The sequence below is a fragment of the Cyprinus carpio genome, chromosome B15, assembly GCF_018340385.1.
Source record: "Cyprinus carpio isolate SPL01 chromosome B15, ASM1834038v1, whole genome shotgun sequence".
In the NCBI taxonomy this organism is placed as follows: Eukaryota; Metazoa; Chordata; class Actinopteri; order Cypriniformes; family Cyprinidae; genus Cyprinus; species Cyprinus carpio.
The window spans coordinates 26,189,540-26,203,920 of NC_056611.1; the positions used below are offsets into that span (position 1 = coordinate 26,189,540).

At 33.6% G+C, this 14,381-nt stretch overlaps 1 protein-coding gene across 1 annotated transcript in view; it reads right to left on the reverse strand.

The window, feature by feature from the left end:
• Positions 1-14,381, reverse strand: part of LOC109079827 (eukaryotic translation initiation factor 4 gamma 1-like) — a 50,075-nt gene that overhangs the window by 34,734 nt on the left and 960 nt on the right. The window contains 7 exon segments of the mRNA XM_042740093.1: positions 1,177-1,261; positions 3,675-3,848; positions 3,851-3,877; positions 4,806-4,826; positions 6,043-6,075; positions 7,159-7,236; positions 10,553-10,673. Of these exon segments, the coding sequence (XP_042596027.1) occupies positions 1,177-1,261; positions 3,675-3,848; positions 3,851-3,877; positions 4,806-4,826; positions 6,043-6,075; positions 7,159-7,236; positions 10,553-10,627 (493 nt within the window). The 5' untranslated portion in view covers positions 10,628-10,673.

The window sequence follows — 14,381 nt, forward strand, 5'->3', positions numbered from 1 at the left end:
TAAATATAAGAAATGAACAGAAAAAAAATTTCAAAAAATAGATAAAAGAAAAAAGTAGTCAAACAAATACAATAAAATAAAGAAAAAAAGTCAAATACAAAAAATAAATGAAAGAAAATTAAGTAAATAAAAAGGAACAATTAAAGAAAATCAAAGAAAGAAATAAAAATTAAATATAAGAATTATAAAGAGAAGTAAAAAACCATTTAATACAAGAAAGAAAAAATAATTAAATAACTAAATAAAAAGGAACAAATTAAGAAATAATATAATTAAAGAAAGATAGAAACAAAGAATCGGTAAGATAAATGAACAAAAAAATATAATAAAACAAAAATGAACAAATAAATTAAAGAAAATTACAATTTTCTTTAAAATAGAGGAAATAAACAAAGAAAAAGAATTTAAAGTTAAGAATAAATAAAAATGAACAAATTAAGAGAGAAAAAAGAAAAAGAAAGTTACTGTACCTTTAAGACTTCCATATTTAAATGAGCTCTGACTACTGCTGATGCATAAATATGGGCGGTCTTATGCTAACGTACTCACAAAATAACAAAAAACGTTTCAACAACGAAATGCCCCGAAAATTCGACGAGGGAAAACTGTCAATTTCACTGAAACGGTACATGAATCAGTTGATCCGTAAAGGCTCACAATGATGATTCCCACACACACACACACACACACACACACACAGGGTACACACACACACACACACACAGGATATAAACAAACACTGGCCTCTTTGAGATGTCATGCATCATCTGAAAGCTGAATAAATAATCTCTCCATGGATGTGTGGGTGTGTTAGGAGGACAATATTTGTCTGAGATACAAATATTTGAAAATCTGGAATCTGAGGGAGCAAAAAAATCTAAATATTGAGAAAATCATCTTTAAAGTTGTTCAAATGAAGTTCTTAGCAATGCATATTACTAATCAAAGATTAAGTTTTTGATATATTTACGGTAGGAAATTTTTACTAAATATCTTCATGGAACATGATCTTTAACTTAATATCCTAATGATTTTTGGCATAAAAGAGAAATGTATAATTTTGACCCATACAATGTATTGTTGTCTATTGCTACAAATATCTCTGTGATACTTATGACTGCTTCTGTGCTGCAGGGACACAGATATGGATTTATTGCTTCCTGTCTCTATACGTACCGTAATCAGCTGGACTCGTGCCGGGATAGAAACCAGGAGAACCGGCCACCTGATACTGCTGAGGAGTCACGTATGAGGGACGGTACTGAGAGAGAGAGAGAGAGAGAGAGAGAGAGAGAGACACTGACTCATCAAAAACCATCTGACTGTGTCCCGTTTCAAGCCATTTTACCATCCACCCAACAATCCTCCCCCTTTTCAGAGTTGCACAATTAGGAACGGTACAGAGTTTAGAAAGGGGAGGAGTCAGCAGAATCAATACACAGAGAGAGTGTGTGAGTGTGTGTGTGAGTGTGTGTGTGTGTGCAGAACGTCCTGTGCTGCGTTAACAAACTAAAAAAAGATCATACCCCACCCCCCAAAAAAATCCTCTGTTACATGAAATAAAATATATATCAACAAAAATGAATTATAAAAACTTAATCTTATTTTATTTAGGCTAGCTGCCATTGAAACATCTCATATTTCATTTAGATTAACTAAAATAACTAAACCTTAAATAATATTGAATTTTTAAGAATTTATATTATTTTATTTAGTATAATAAATGACAAGCAAAAAAAAAACTTTAAAATTAAAAAAGCAAGCAAGAAAATATTAACTATACTAAATAAAGAGAAAATATAAAAATATAAACCTCTAGTTTAAATGATAAAACTATAAGTGATGCTAAAATAACACTGGTGCGTTCTTGATCAGTGAAAACATGATCAGTTTTGATCCCAACTCCATAAATTAGAATCGGTGTTAAAATAAATATATTTTAAAATAAGTACATAAATCAATAAACAGATAGCATATCTGCATGATGTCAAAATGATTTGAGATCAATCTAGTTAAATGGATTTAGGAACATTTTTGGAGTTAAAAAAAAAAAAATTGTAAGGCTGTATGAAATCTGAACATGACTTTTTCACTTGTTTTATTCTAGCTTCAAGCATCCTTTTTTTATCAACACGTGAATGTAGGTAGGTTTCATTAAAAAAGCAACATTTCGAGCAAAAAGCTGAGAAGATCGCATCTTATCAAATGCTATATCTGGATCATATTCAGTACGAAGATCAAAGCAAAGATGCAGCAGATTGCTTCCATCAGCACTCCCAGAGTCTTTTACCACTTCCTGGATCAACGTCTCGCTCAGTTTTCATATACATGCGGTTAGTGTTAATGATCGCATTATTTTTCATATGCATATGCTTCAATATGAGGTCGCTCGCTTCTGCGGCTTCTGATCGAGTGATTAAGACTCATTCAGGAGACACGTATAACAGCGGTGAAGGAGTTAATATACAGTACAGGTCAAAAGTTTGGAAACATTACTATTTTTAATGTTTTTGAAAGAAGACTCTTCTGCTCATCAAGCCTGCATTTATTTGATCAAAAAGTACATAAAAAACAGTAATATTGTGAAATATTATTACAACTTAAAATAATAGTTTTCTATTTGAATATACTTTAAAAAAATAATTTATTCCTGTGATGCAAAGCTGTATTTTCAGGCATCATTACTCCAGCCCTTCAGTGTCACATGTAACATCCAGTCTATCACATGATCATTTAGAAATCATTCTAATATTCTGATTTATTATGAGTGTTGGAAAACAGTTCTGCTGTCTAATATATTTGATGAATAAAAGGTTAAAAAGAACTGCATTTATTCAACAAAAAAAAAAAAAACATCAATTCTAATAATAATATATTCTAATAATATTTTCTTTACTATCACTTTTTATCAATTTAACACATCCTTGCTGAATAAAAGTGTTTTCTTTTTTTTTAATTTTTAAAGAAAGAAAAAAAAATTAACTGACCCCAAATTACTGACCAGTAGTGTATATTGTTTATTACAAAATATTTATATTTTAAAAACATAGCTTCTTTTTTTATTTTTTTTTTTATACTTTTTATTCATCAAAGTATCCTAAAAAAGTATCACATGTTCTGAAAAAATATTATCAGCAGAACTGTTTCCAACTTTGATAATGAATCATCATATTAGAATGATTTCTAAAGGATCATGTGATAATGATCCTAAAAATTCAGCTTTGCATCACAGAAATAAATGATAAATGCAGCAGAACTGTTTCCAACTTTGATAATGAATAAATTGTAATAATATATCACAATATTACACATTTTTTTTTCTGTAATTTTTTGATCAAATAAATGCAGGCTTGATGAGCAGAAGAAACTTCTTTCAAAAACATTAAAAATAGTAATGTTTCCAAACTTTTGACCTGTACTGTATATCACCCTTACATAACTGACTGCAATCAGATACACTGTGTTAGCTTGACAGATAATTAACTGTTTTTGACTATTTCAACTACTTTAAATTAACAGCAGTTTGGCAAGTAGCATCACCAGCTGCACCAGGAAAATTACATGTTGCAATCATTCTGTTAAAAACGAGATTCTAGCAGAAAGAAATTAAATAAATGCACTCTTGAATTCATGCGTGTGCGGCGATGCTGTATTATAAATGTGATTGCTCTTACCTGGCCAGATATATAGTAGGCCGTGCCTTGTGAATTGGGGAAGCTGATTGGTTGCTGGGGAATCATCATCATCTGGGAGGGGCCGGGCTGGAACACGTGAGGGGGGCGGGGTCCGTGCGGAGGGGGGATGGGCCGAGGGGCGGGGCTTGGCTGGACACGCCCAGAATTGGCGGGGGTAAAGCGGGCCGACTGGTATAGTACGGCTGAAACGAGAGAAAAACACAGACACTCGGCTTTTTACGCTATTTATAAAGGTGTTTACATTTCAGGAGAAACTGACTTGAATAAATAGGACTGGGTAAAAAAAAAATAAAAATAAATATCGATTTCTCGATTTTAATTTTTATGAAATGATACTGATTCTTAAATCCCGAGAATCGATTAGTGTAGCCTGTTTTCAGTTAACGGACAGAACATTGAAGAGCACCTCCCTTCCAATAAATCGCAATAAGCTTTGTGCGTTGGTGCTTTTAATATGAAACAAAGTCTCAGGATACAATTTATGTCCATTGTATTGCAGTATTCAAACAATAAATGCCGTTTTGGCACTGATGAAGTGATTATCTCCTCCGCTTTACTACTAGTTATAGAACAAAATAAACATGACTAAACATCCGAAGGTAAGTTAAAAGAAAGAGCACAACTTTACAATCAGTATCCTGTTTCATGTAATCACTCAATCAGTGTTTCAGCCGCGCGAAGACGTCAAAATAACGACTTGTAAACAATGTCACGTCACATTTACCTCAGAAACAAACATATTCGGTGACCATTAACTTGTTAGTCAACTAGAGAAATGAACTCTACAGAGGGGCATTTTGCTAAATATATGCACCATATAATATATTAATTCTAATTTTTACTGTTCTTCAATGTTTAGTTTAGAGAATTTTTTTCTTTGAGAAAATTTGGCGTGTACCTGATATATATTTAAAATGATCGATATTGAATAGAAAGAATCTTGTGAATGAGAATCAATGAAGCTCACATTTTTAATTCCTTGGGGGATAAAACACGAGTGTGAGATGTTTAACTTATCATATTTATCATATTATGAAAGTAAAATGGGTTTAACAGCATTTGATACTGATTTTAAAGAAATATTTTTGTGAAGTGTAAGAAAAGCGTTACCTGCAGTGACCTGAATCCTCCCTTCAGCAGCACCACACACACACACACACACACACACACACACACACACACACACACACACACACAGCAGAGGAGCAAGAGAGAGAGATGAAGAGTGTGTGTTACCCACCGGCACAGACAGTTAGAGGAACAGAGCAGCATGCAAACACAGCATTCAGCACTGTTCAGATTGAGACGACACAATAACGGCCAGAAACATACTCTACACGAGTGGCACACGAACACGACCAACGCACTGCAAAAGACGGAGAGTGTTTCTGTCTTTAAGAAATAGAAAACTATTACTTTATTATCTTACTTTTTCCCTTTCTCTTTTATAAATTATTTTTATTTATTTTTAATTATATTTATTATCATTCATTAATGTCATCATTTATTATCCAAGTATTTTTCTTTTTTAACTATTTAATTTTATTTTATTACCTTTCTTTATTAGTTTAAATTCGTTAAATTTAAATTTGTTTCTTTCTTTTTTAATTTTTTCTTTTCTTTTTAATTATTTATCTTTCTTTTTTAAATTGTTTCATTTAATTGCATTATATTTTTCTTTCGGTTTTATTTCTTTTTAAATTATTAAAATATTTGTATTTTCTAATTATTATTATTTTAATTATATAATTATTCAAATTATTTTTTTTATTAATTATTTAAATATTTTTTTCTAATTATTTAATTGTATTTATTTTATTATCTTTTTTCTTTTTTAATTAAGTTTAATTTCTTCATTTAAGTTTATCATATTTTTCTTACTTTCATTTTTTTGACTAATTTTATTTTTTTATTTAATTTTATTTCTTTTATTATCTTGCTTCTTTCTTTTAATTATTTAAATTAACTATTTCTTTGAAATTTATTTTTATCATCTTTTTTCTCCCTTTTTCCTTTCTTTTAATTATTTTAATGCATTTTTTGTTTTTTTAAACTCACTTTACTTCATCTAACCTTTTCCTTCTTTTTAAAACAATTTAAAATTACGTTTTATTATTTATTTTTTAATTTAATTCTCTCTCTCTCATCAGATAATTTCTAGATATAAACATTTGTTTAAACTAGCTTCGCAAAATTATCTTAAACAGTTCTGCTCAGAAAGAGAAGACTTTATACTAGTTTATGATAATTACGCAACACTGTAAATACAGTGCAGAATTCATACCGCAATGACGCAGAGTATGTTTCAGGTCTTGTTCAGTGTATGTGGGTGTGTTTGTGTTAGTACCTGTTGTGGTAAAGCTCTAGGACCTGAGGCAAACTAGAAAGAGAAAGCCACACATACAGGTCAAAGGTCAAGAAACTGAAGCAACATCAGCCACAAAAGCAGAGGAGAGATCCCGTTTTCCCAGAAGCACCTCAGTCGCTCCGCTCTCACACACACCGAGAGGTCAGGAGGATGCAGGGCGACCTCTGACCTCAAGTACAGACGCTCTTACATTCACATTCGCTCCATGTTCACTCGCTGATAATTCGTCCAAACATGTCAAGCTAGATATTCAGCAGCTTGTTCTGGACAAAGCTTACATGAACCTCAATGTTTTCACAGGGATCATCCGATAAATTCATGAAATAAAAATCCCATTCAGAACCTTCGAGACCCAAAATACTGAAGCAAGATCCACCAACCAGAAAAGTGTACATACTAACCGTGTCTAACAACTTCAAAATGAACGCAAACTAATTTTGCGATCTCTCATCGTCTTAAGATTTGTTTATTATTTACATTTGATCAATTTCTAAAAGACAGCAGAAGTATTGTTACTATTAACTAAAACTACTAAAAAAAGTTAATACAAATAAAAAAACTTTTAAATGTAAAATAAACGTAGATTATTAATAAATAAATACTATAATAGTATAAAAAATATTTCTATTATTTATTTATTTGTTTTATTTTATCATCTTTTTTTATGTAATAATGTACAAATTTTTGTATTAAATTCGAGACTGATTTTATTCTATCTTTGGAAGGGTTTTATGGCAATTTCCTAAAAAATGAAAATAATAAAAAAAAAAATATATCAAAATAAACATTTACTAAAAAGATGAAATATTGTATTTGTTTACCTGCAAGTCATGTAACCATTGATTCTGAGAACTGTGATCATATGAATGTGCTAAATTACTGAAATAAGTTACAATCCCAGGTAGACTTCAAGTAAATATTTAAGCTCCACAGATTTTGGGAAATCTCTGCTTTAGTGTTTTTAATACCTAAATACCTTTAAAATGTATATTAAATGTAACACAGGCTGGCTGGTTTGGTTCTTGAATCTTGAAAGGCTAATGGTGAACACGAATGGGCCAGTGACCCAGCAGGCCCACAGGAAGTGATGCGTACCTGTCGGGGTTGGGCGGCGGGGTTCATCTGCGGCGGAGGGGTGCCGAACACAACCGACGGAGCAGGAGGAAAACTGGGCTGAAGAGAGACACACGTGCATCATTCAATCACAAGAGTAATCCAGAGTACAGATGCACCGATACTGAACTTCTCAGCCGATAACCAATTATTCAGAACGACATCTGCTGATATTAATAGTTCAGTTTTCCTAAGGAAAAAAAATATCTCCCAACTAATGCTGTAAACTAAACATTGGTATGCAATATTAGAAGTTAATATGAACAACAACACTATTACATTCAATGCATTTTATTTTTTTTAGATATAATAATCACACTCAAATAAAAACGTCTTTATACAACTCAGTTGCACTCAAAAAAACTGGTCTTCACGATTTATTCAAACATATTTATATAATTAACAGCAATTAAGCTCCCTCTTGTGTTTTCATAGCTAACTGTTTATCTATTCAATTCTCTCTTTATATTAGATGTTTTAGATATCGGTAAGTTGTACTTTATTTTTCAATATAACTTCTGATGTTCACTCACATTTATTTTGTGCTATAACTTGTATTAAAGCAGAAGAGAACTAAAGCACTACAGGGATCTGTCACGTCACATTTAAAAGCGACATTAAATGTTTGAATTTTGTGATAAAATGTACTTTATGGACTTTAATCAGTGTAAACTGCGTTCAGTTCTACCGGAATTTCATCAACACGTCTACATTCCTACCAGAGAACAGAACACACTGCATCACGTATATACAAAGTTAAAGGGAGCTTACAAAGCTAAGTCCCGCCCTCATTTTGGACGCTCAGACCACAATACAATTTTTCTATATCCAACCTACAAACAGAAGCAGAGTGTGGTCTGAGACAGCTGAACTAACACTGAAAGACTGCCTTGCATCTTGCATGTACTGACTGACTCAATATTGATGAATATGCATCAACTGTTACAGCGTATATCAGCACATGCATTGACAATATCATACCACAGAGGACCATTTGCACATATCCAAATCAGAAACCATGGGTTACTGCACAAGTACGCTCCAGTCTACGTGCTCGCTCTATGGCTTTTAAATCTGGGGACTCTGAAGCCTTCAAAAAGTCAAGATATGCTGTTTGCAAAACAATTAAATCTGCCAAAGCATCCTATTGTCATAGACTCGAAACGTACTATACTACACATGAACCAAGGAAATTGTGGCAAAGCCTAGCTCACATCACAGACAACTGCAAACATCTCTGCATCTCTGTCCGATGAGCTCGACCTCTTTTATGCACGTTTTGAAGCCCTGAACACAGAGCCCTGGACAACACTGGAAGTGACTCCTGAGGACGGGGAACGTGCGCTAACGCCAACACAGGTTTATAAGTCACTGAGTAAAGTGAACTCACGCAAGGCAGCAGCTCCGGATAACATCCCAGGACGTGTGCTTAGGGTTTGCACTTCCGAGCTAACCAATGTAACCACTGACATCTTCAATCTTTCCCTCTCGATGACTACAGTCCCTGTCTGTTTCAAGTCCACCACTATCATCCCTGTCCCAAAAAAACACACAGTTTCAAGTCTGAATGACTACAGACCTGTGGCTCTCACCCTGGACCCATTACAGTTTGCGTACAGGACTAATAGATCAACAGAGGACGCCATTTCATTTGCCCTTCACAAAATCCTAACTCACCGGGAAAATAAAGACAGCTATGCAAGACTGCTTTTCATTGATTACAGTTCGGCATTCAACACTATCATCCCCTCCAAACTCATAAGCAAGCTATATAACCTAGGCCTGCCTTCTACACTGTGTAACTGGATACTGAGCTTCCTCACCAGTAGACCTCAACATGTCCACCTCGGAAAACACTCCTCCAGCACCATCATAATGAAGACAGGCATTCCTCAGGGCTCTGTACTCAGCCCGATGCTGTTTACTCTTTTCGCTCATGACTGTGTTGCTAGCCATCCTAACAACACCATCATAAAATTTGCAGATGACACCACAGTCATTGGCCTTATCATAAACAATGATGAGACCGCATACAGGAAAGAAGTGTCTGAGCTGGTCACATGGTGTGAGGATAACAATCTCACACTGAACATCAGCAAGACCAAGGAGATGGTCGTGGACATGAGGAGGAGTGAGCATGTATATCAGCCTCCGCTGATCAGAGATGCTGAGCTTGAGAGAGGGCAGCTATAAGTTCCTGGGTGCACACATCTGTGAGGACCTCAGATGGACAGTAAACACAAAGAAACTAGTAAGTAAGGCCAATCAAAGAATGTACTTCCTGAGGATGCTTAGGAAATTTGGCATGTCATCACAGATTCTCCATAACTTCTACAGAAGCTCTGTGGAGAGTGTGTTAACTTGCTGCATTGCAGCACAGAAAGGCTTTAAAGAGGGTGATAAATCTGGCCTGGAAAATCTTCATACACTCAGAACGCATCTGACTGAGGATTTAAACACTAGTCTTTACACTGACACTTTATCACCACTTGACACTTTACAATTTGTCACTTTATTGCTACTTGCACTGCACATTTATACCGTGAAATATTTTTTATTGACAGTTGTTGTTTTTTTTCTAATTAGCATACGGGTTCTGATTTTCTTTTTTTTTTTTTCTATCACTTTCTTTTGTTACGTTCCACGTGTGTTTTGTTTATTTCATTAATGTGGGTGACACTCCTATTTGTGTTTTCTTTACTATCGTCAGACTTTGTTAAACTTAAACCACGTGTATTTTCTTCTGAGGCGTTCAGTAAAGTCTTTCTGAAATACATTTTAGTATCATCACCCAGTAACATGTGTACCTCTTAAATGTTACAGTATCATCTCTATGTAACACCAAGCTCGTAACATTTATTATTCTTCATTATTTATATTTTTACTTACTTTACTGTATATTCTATATCGTTTATGTACTTTGTATTGCCCGTGTTAGTTATATTTGTTCCCATTCTACCCTGTCATTCTCGAGAGGAGAAAACAAAGTAAGAATTTCATTGTACTCTAGTACATATGACAATAAAGTTCTTAAATCTTAAACAGCACTGCATTATTGAGTTATCACTGCTTTAACTCAAATAGCCATAAATTTGACAAGAGACAAGCAAGTTGCTGTCCAAAACATTTTCCCACTGCATTTTGATTGACAGGATATAATCGGCCCTTATAATCGGTAGTTTTTAATAAGGCTGCGTGATAAACAGCAATGAAATCTCAATCGTGATCAGGTAAAAGCTGTGATAGTGATGCGCATCTTGTCAGTGAAGCACAGTACTGTGTAGTAAATGCTGCTGAAAGCATGTGATGGAGATTAACCCTAGTTTTTAATACCGATTATCGGCTGATATATCGGTGCGTCCCGGATCACAGTTACCTGGGACAGACCCGGGGAGGGCGCGGGAAGCGGGACGGAGGGGGGTCCTGACAGAGGCTGAGGTGCCTTATTCATTTCACCCGGAGCATCTGCATCGAGACGCAGCACCTACTGACAAAACCTGAACCAGAGAGAGAGAGAGAGAAAGAGAGAGAGACATATCAAGTTATTATTCAGCCGTTCATTGTGTCTTAAACTTAATTAGCGATTATAACATCTGAGTGTAAATGATTAACGCACACGTCAGAAGCTCATGGTCATCTGTGCAAACAGAAAGCTCTGAGTCATGCTGAATCATCAGACAGCATTTGTTAAAGCTCAAGTGTGTCCTTTATAATATTAACCCTTTTAAAAAAAAATAGTTATATTCTGGAATGGAAAAATATTGCATAGGGTTCCAAAAATTTGGAAAATTTCCAGTAAATTTGGGAAACTTTCCAGGATTTTTTTGGAATCCTGCAGGGATTTGTGTCAATTTACCAGAAATGTTCCACCCCTTTGCAACCCTAATATTAAAAAACAAAAAAAAAAAAAAAAAAAAAAAAAAAAAATTAAAACCTGTGTGTTTTTTGGTTACCACTTTAGTAAGCTGTCCTTGTTAAAGTGTAATTATAAACTTAAATACTGAGTAATATTAATTTAACTACATGTACTATATGGTTAGGATTAGAGTCACTTGCATGTAATTATGCATAATTTATTGTTATTATTATAGTAAGTACATACAATATGTAACAAGAACACATAATAACTCAAAGTTTTTTTTAATTATATTTTTACTTCATACAATATGTTGCATACATATCAATATATCAATATAGCTATATAGTATCAATATAACTATGAAAAATAACAATTTTTTTTAATTATATTTTTACTTTTATTTTTTGATGTATTTGTACATATCAAATTATCAATATAACTATAAAAAGTACAAAAACTATCAAGATGTTTTGGAAACTTTCGAAGAAAATTTTAATATTACTACATTAAATTGCAAAAGCTTTCAGAATATTTCTGGAAACTTTAAGAAATTTTTCCCGAAATTTACCAGAAATGTTCTGCCCCTTTGCAACCCTATTTAAGAATATTTTTTTAAATGTTAACGCTTCAAGCTTTTATTGAGTTATTTAGTGCTCCCTTAAAAGTACTAAACTAACCATTAATTAGAACTGAAGGCAAATTTGGTCAATTTTTTGTGAACCTCAGCTGTAGCATTAGTTATTTGGCTTTGTGTGTTTGACATGTGGCTGCATTTGTGAATGAATCAGAGGAACAGGACTGCGGCAAGAGACCAGCTGAGCGAGACTCGAACTAGTTTATATGGAGGGGGTTCAGGAGACACGGCTCTCTTTACAAGAGCCAAATATAGAGGCGAACCTGCACGACTCTCACACACACACGTTACTGGACGTGAGGATACAGTACAGTACAGTACAGTACAGAGAGACGGACGTTTCTCACAGATACAACATTACATAACACTTAAACACACCAAAAGCCGAGTTCAAAAGGCCACAAATCAAAGAGAGGAGAATTAAAATGACTCTCAATCAGCTCTGTTCTCTTTTTTAATAAGATAAATCATTTATAAGGGACATTTAGGAAATTATTATCATTTAAGACGATTTAGTGCATTTCTTTATAAATGAGATCCATTTCTGCTCGTTACTCATCAGTGATTTCAAAGAATCTTCACGATTATAATAAAAATGCAAGAAGATGAAAGAGTAACTTTGTAGCCAGTGTAACATTTTTAGAATGTCCAGAACACTGCAGAAAACACTATGCAACATAAACGCTCGCCCATATATGGAAACACACTTTTCTCTATAATCGTTTTTTTATGAAACGAAAATAAAAGAAATGACCATATCGTATGATTTTATTTTAATCAGAACAGTTTCAACTAGTGATTAAACGCTATGGGTTTTCAGTGGCTAATGATGATATATACTGCTGTAACGGAACGAAAACTTAACGCAATATTCACTCAAAATACATAATTATAACGATATAATTTTTATTTATTTGAATTAATATTTAAGGAATTTGAAATAATTTGAAAATGGATTAAAAATAGTTGTGTAAAATAAACATACTTATACTTTGGAAGACAAAGCATTTTTCACAAATAAATAAATATTTAATACAAATATAAATAAAAAAAGACAAATATTTTTTTAAAATTAAATTAAATATTTAATATATATATATATAATTATAAATATAATATAAAATAAAATTTGGAAGACAAGGACGTAAATAAAATATAAACCAAAAACACCATTAAAAAGGACCGCCGTAAACACCGAACCATCCGACCAGTTTTTTTTCTATACTTCGAGAAGTTTTTTTGTTTTCTATCATCAATCTACCGTGAATATAGACAAATTATTTTTAATGAAAAATAACAAATGAAAAAATATATACTCATAATCTGTGACAAAAATACTATTATAAACTATGTTACTGGATAATTTTGCAGCAAAAGTTATTCTAGAAAAATCATGAGTGCACAGTTTTATAAAACCTAAACATTTAGTGAAATAACATTATTTAGTGGAAAAATAATAAAGTGAATAAGTGTGGGTCTGGTTATGTTTTAATGTTTGATATTGCCACAATGTTTAAATGATTTGCATCCGCGTCCGGTTTAGTCACGGTGTCTGTGTGTGAGCGAAAAACGATCAGTATACTAAACTGGATTACTTGTGGATTATTGTGATGTTTTTATCAGCTGTTTGGACTCTCATTCTGACGGCACCCATTCACTGCAGAGCATCCATTGCTGAGACACTGATGCAATGCTACATTTCTCCAAACCTGATGAAGACACAAACTCATCTACATCTCGGATGATCCGAAGGTGAGCACATATTAATGACTGGCTGAACTATTCAACCAATAAAACACACATTCAGGCCGTCTGCATCAGCACAGGTGCTGAAACACACCCAAACACACTCTCTCTCTCTCTTTGTCTGTCTTTCCTTTGAGAGTTTGAACACGGCATAGAGACCTTTGGAGCGTGTTGCCATTGGATACAGAACTGCAGTGTGAGACAGCTTTCAGTAATGCGACAGTCACACACTCGCTCCGTCACACATCCAGCTGCGTTCACGTCAACTCTGACCCGGAAGCCTGACACGGGCCAGAGCGAGAGAAGACCTGGAGCACAAAACCAGTCATACGGGTCATCTGATAATCTCTCCATTGATGTATGGTTTGTTAGGAGGACAATATTTGTCTGAGATACAACTATTTGAAAATCTGGAATCTGAGGGAGCAAAAAAATCTAAATATTGAGAAAATCATCTTTAAAGTTTTTTCAGATGAAGTTCTTAGCAATGCATATTACTAATCAAAAATTAAGTTTTGATATATTTACGGTAGGAAATGTACTAAATATCTTCAAGGAACATGATCTTATCTTAATATCCTAATGATTTTTGTCATAAAAGAAAAATGTATAATTTTGACTCATACAATGTATTGTTGTCTATTGCTACAAATATACCTGTGCTACTTATGACTGCTTCTGTGCTGCAGGGACACAAATCATTCTTAAAAGAGAAACTACAATCTCTAAATGTTACAATCAGACAACAAGAGAACCGATGTCTCATCATCTAAAAATATCATTAGATTCATACAGCAACTAATCAGAAACACAATGAATCAGCAATATCTGCTTATTAACACACACACACACACACACACACACACACACACAACAAGAATACATTGTGTGCCAATGCAGTCCACAACAATACGTGCCAAAAACACAGCATCACCATGGTACATCCACAACCAAATAACAATACCA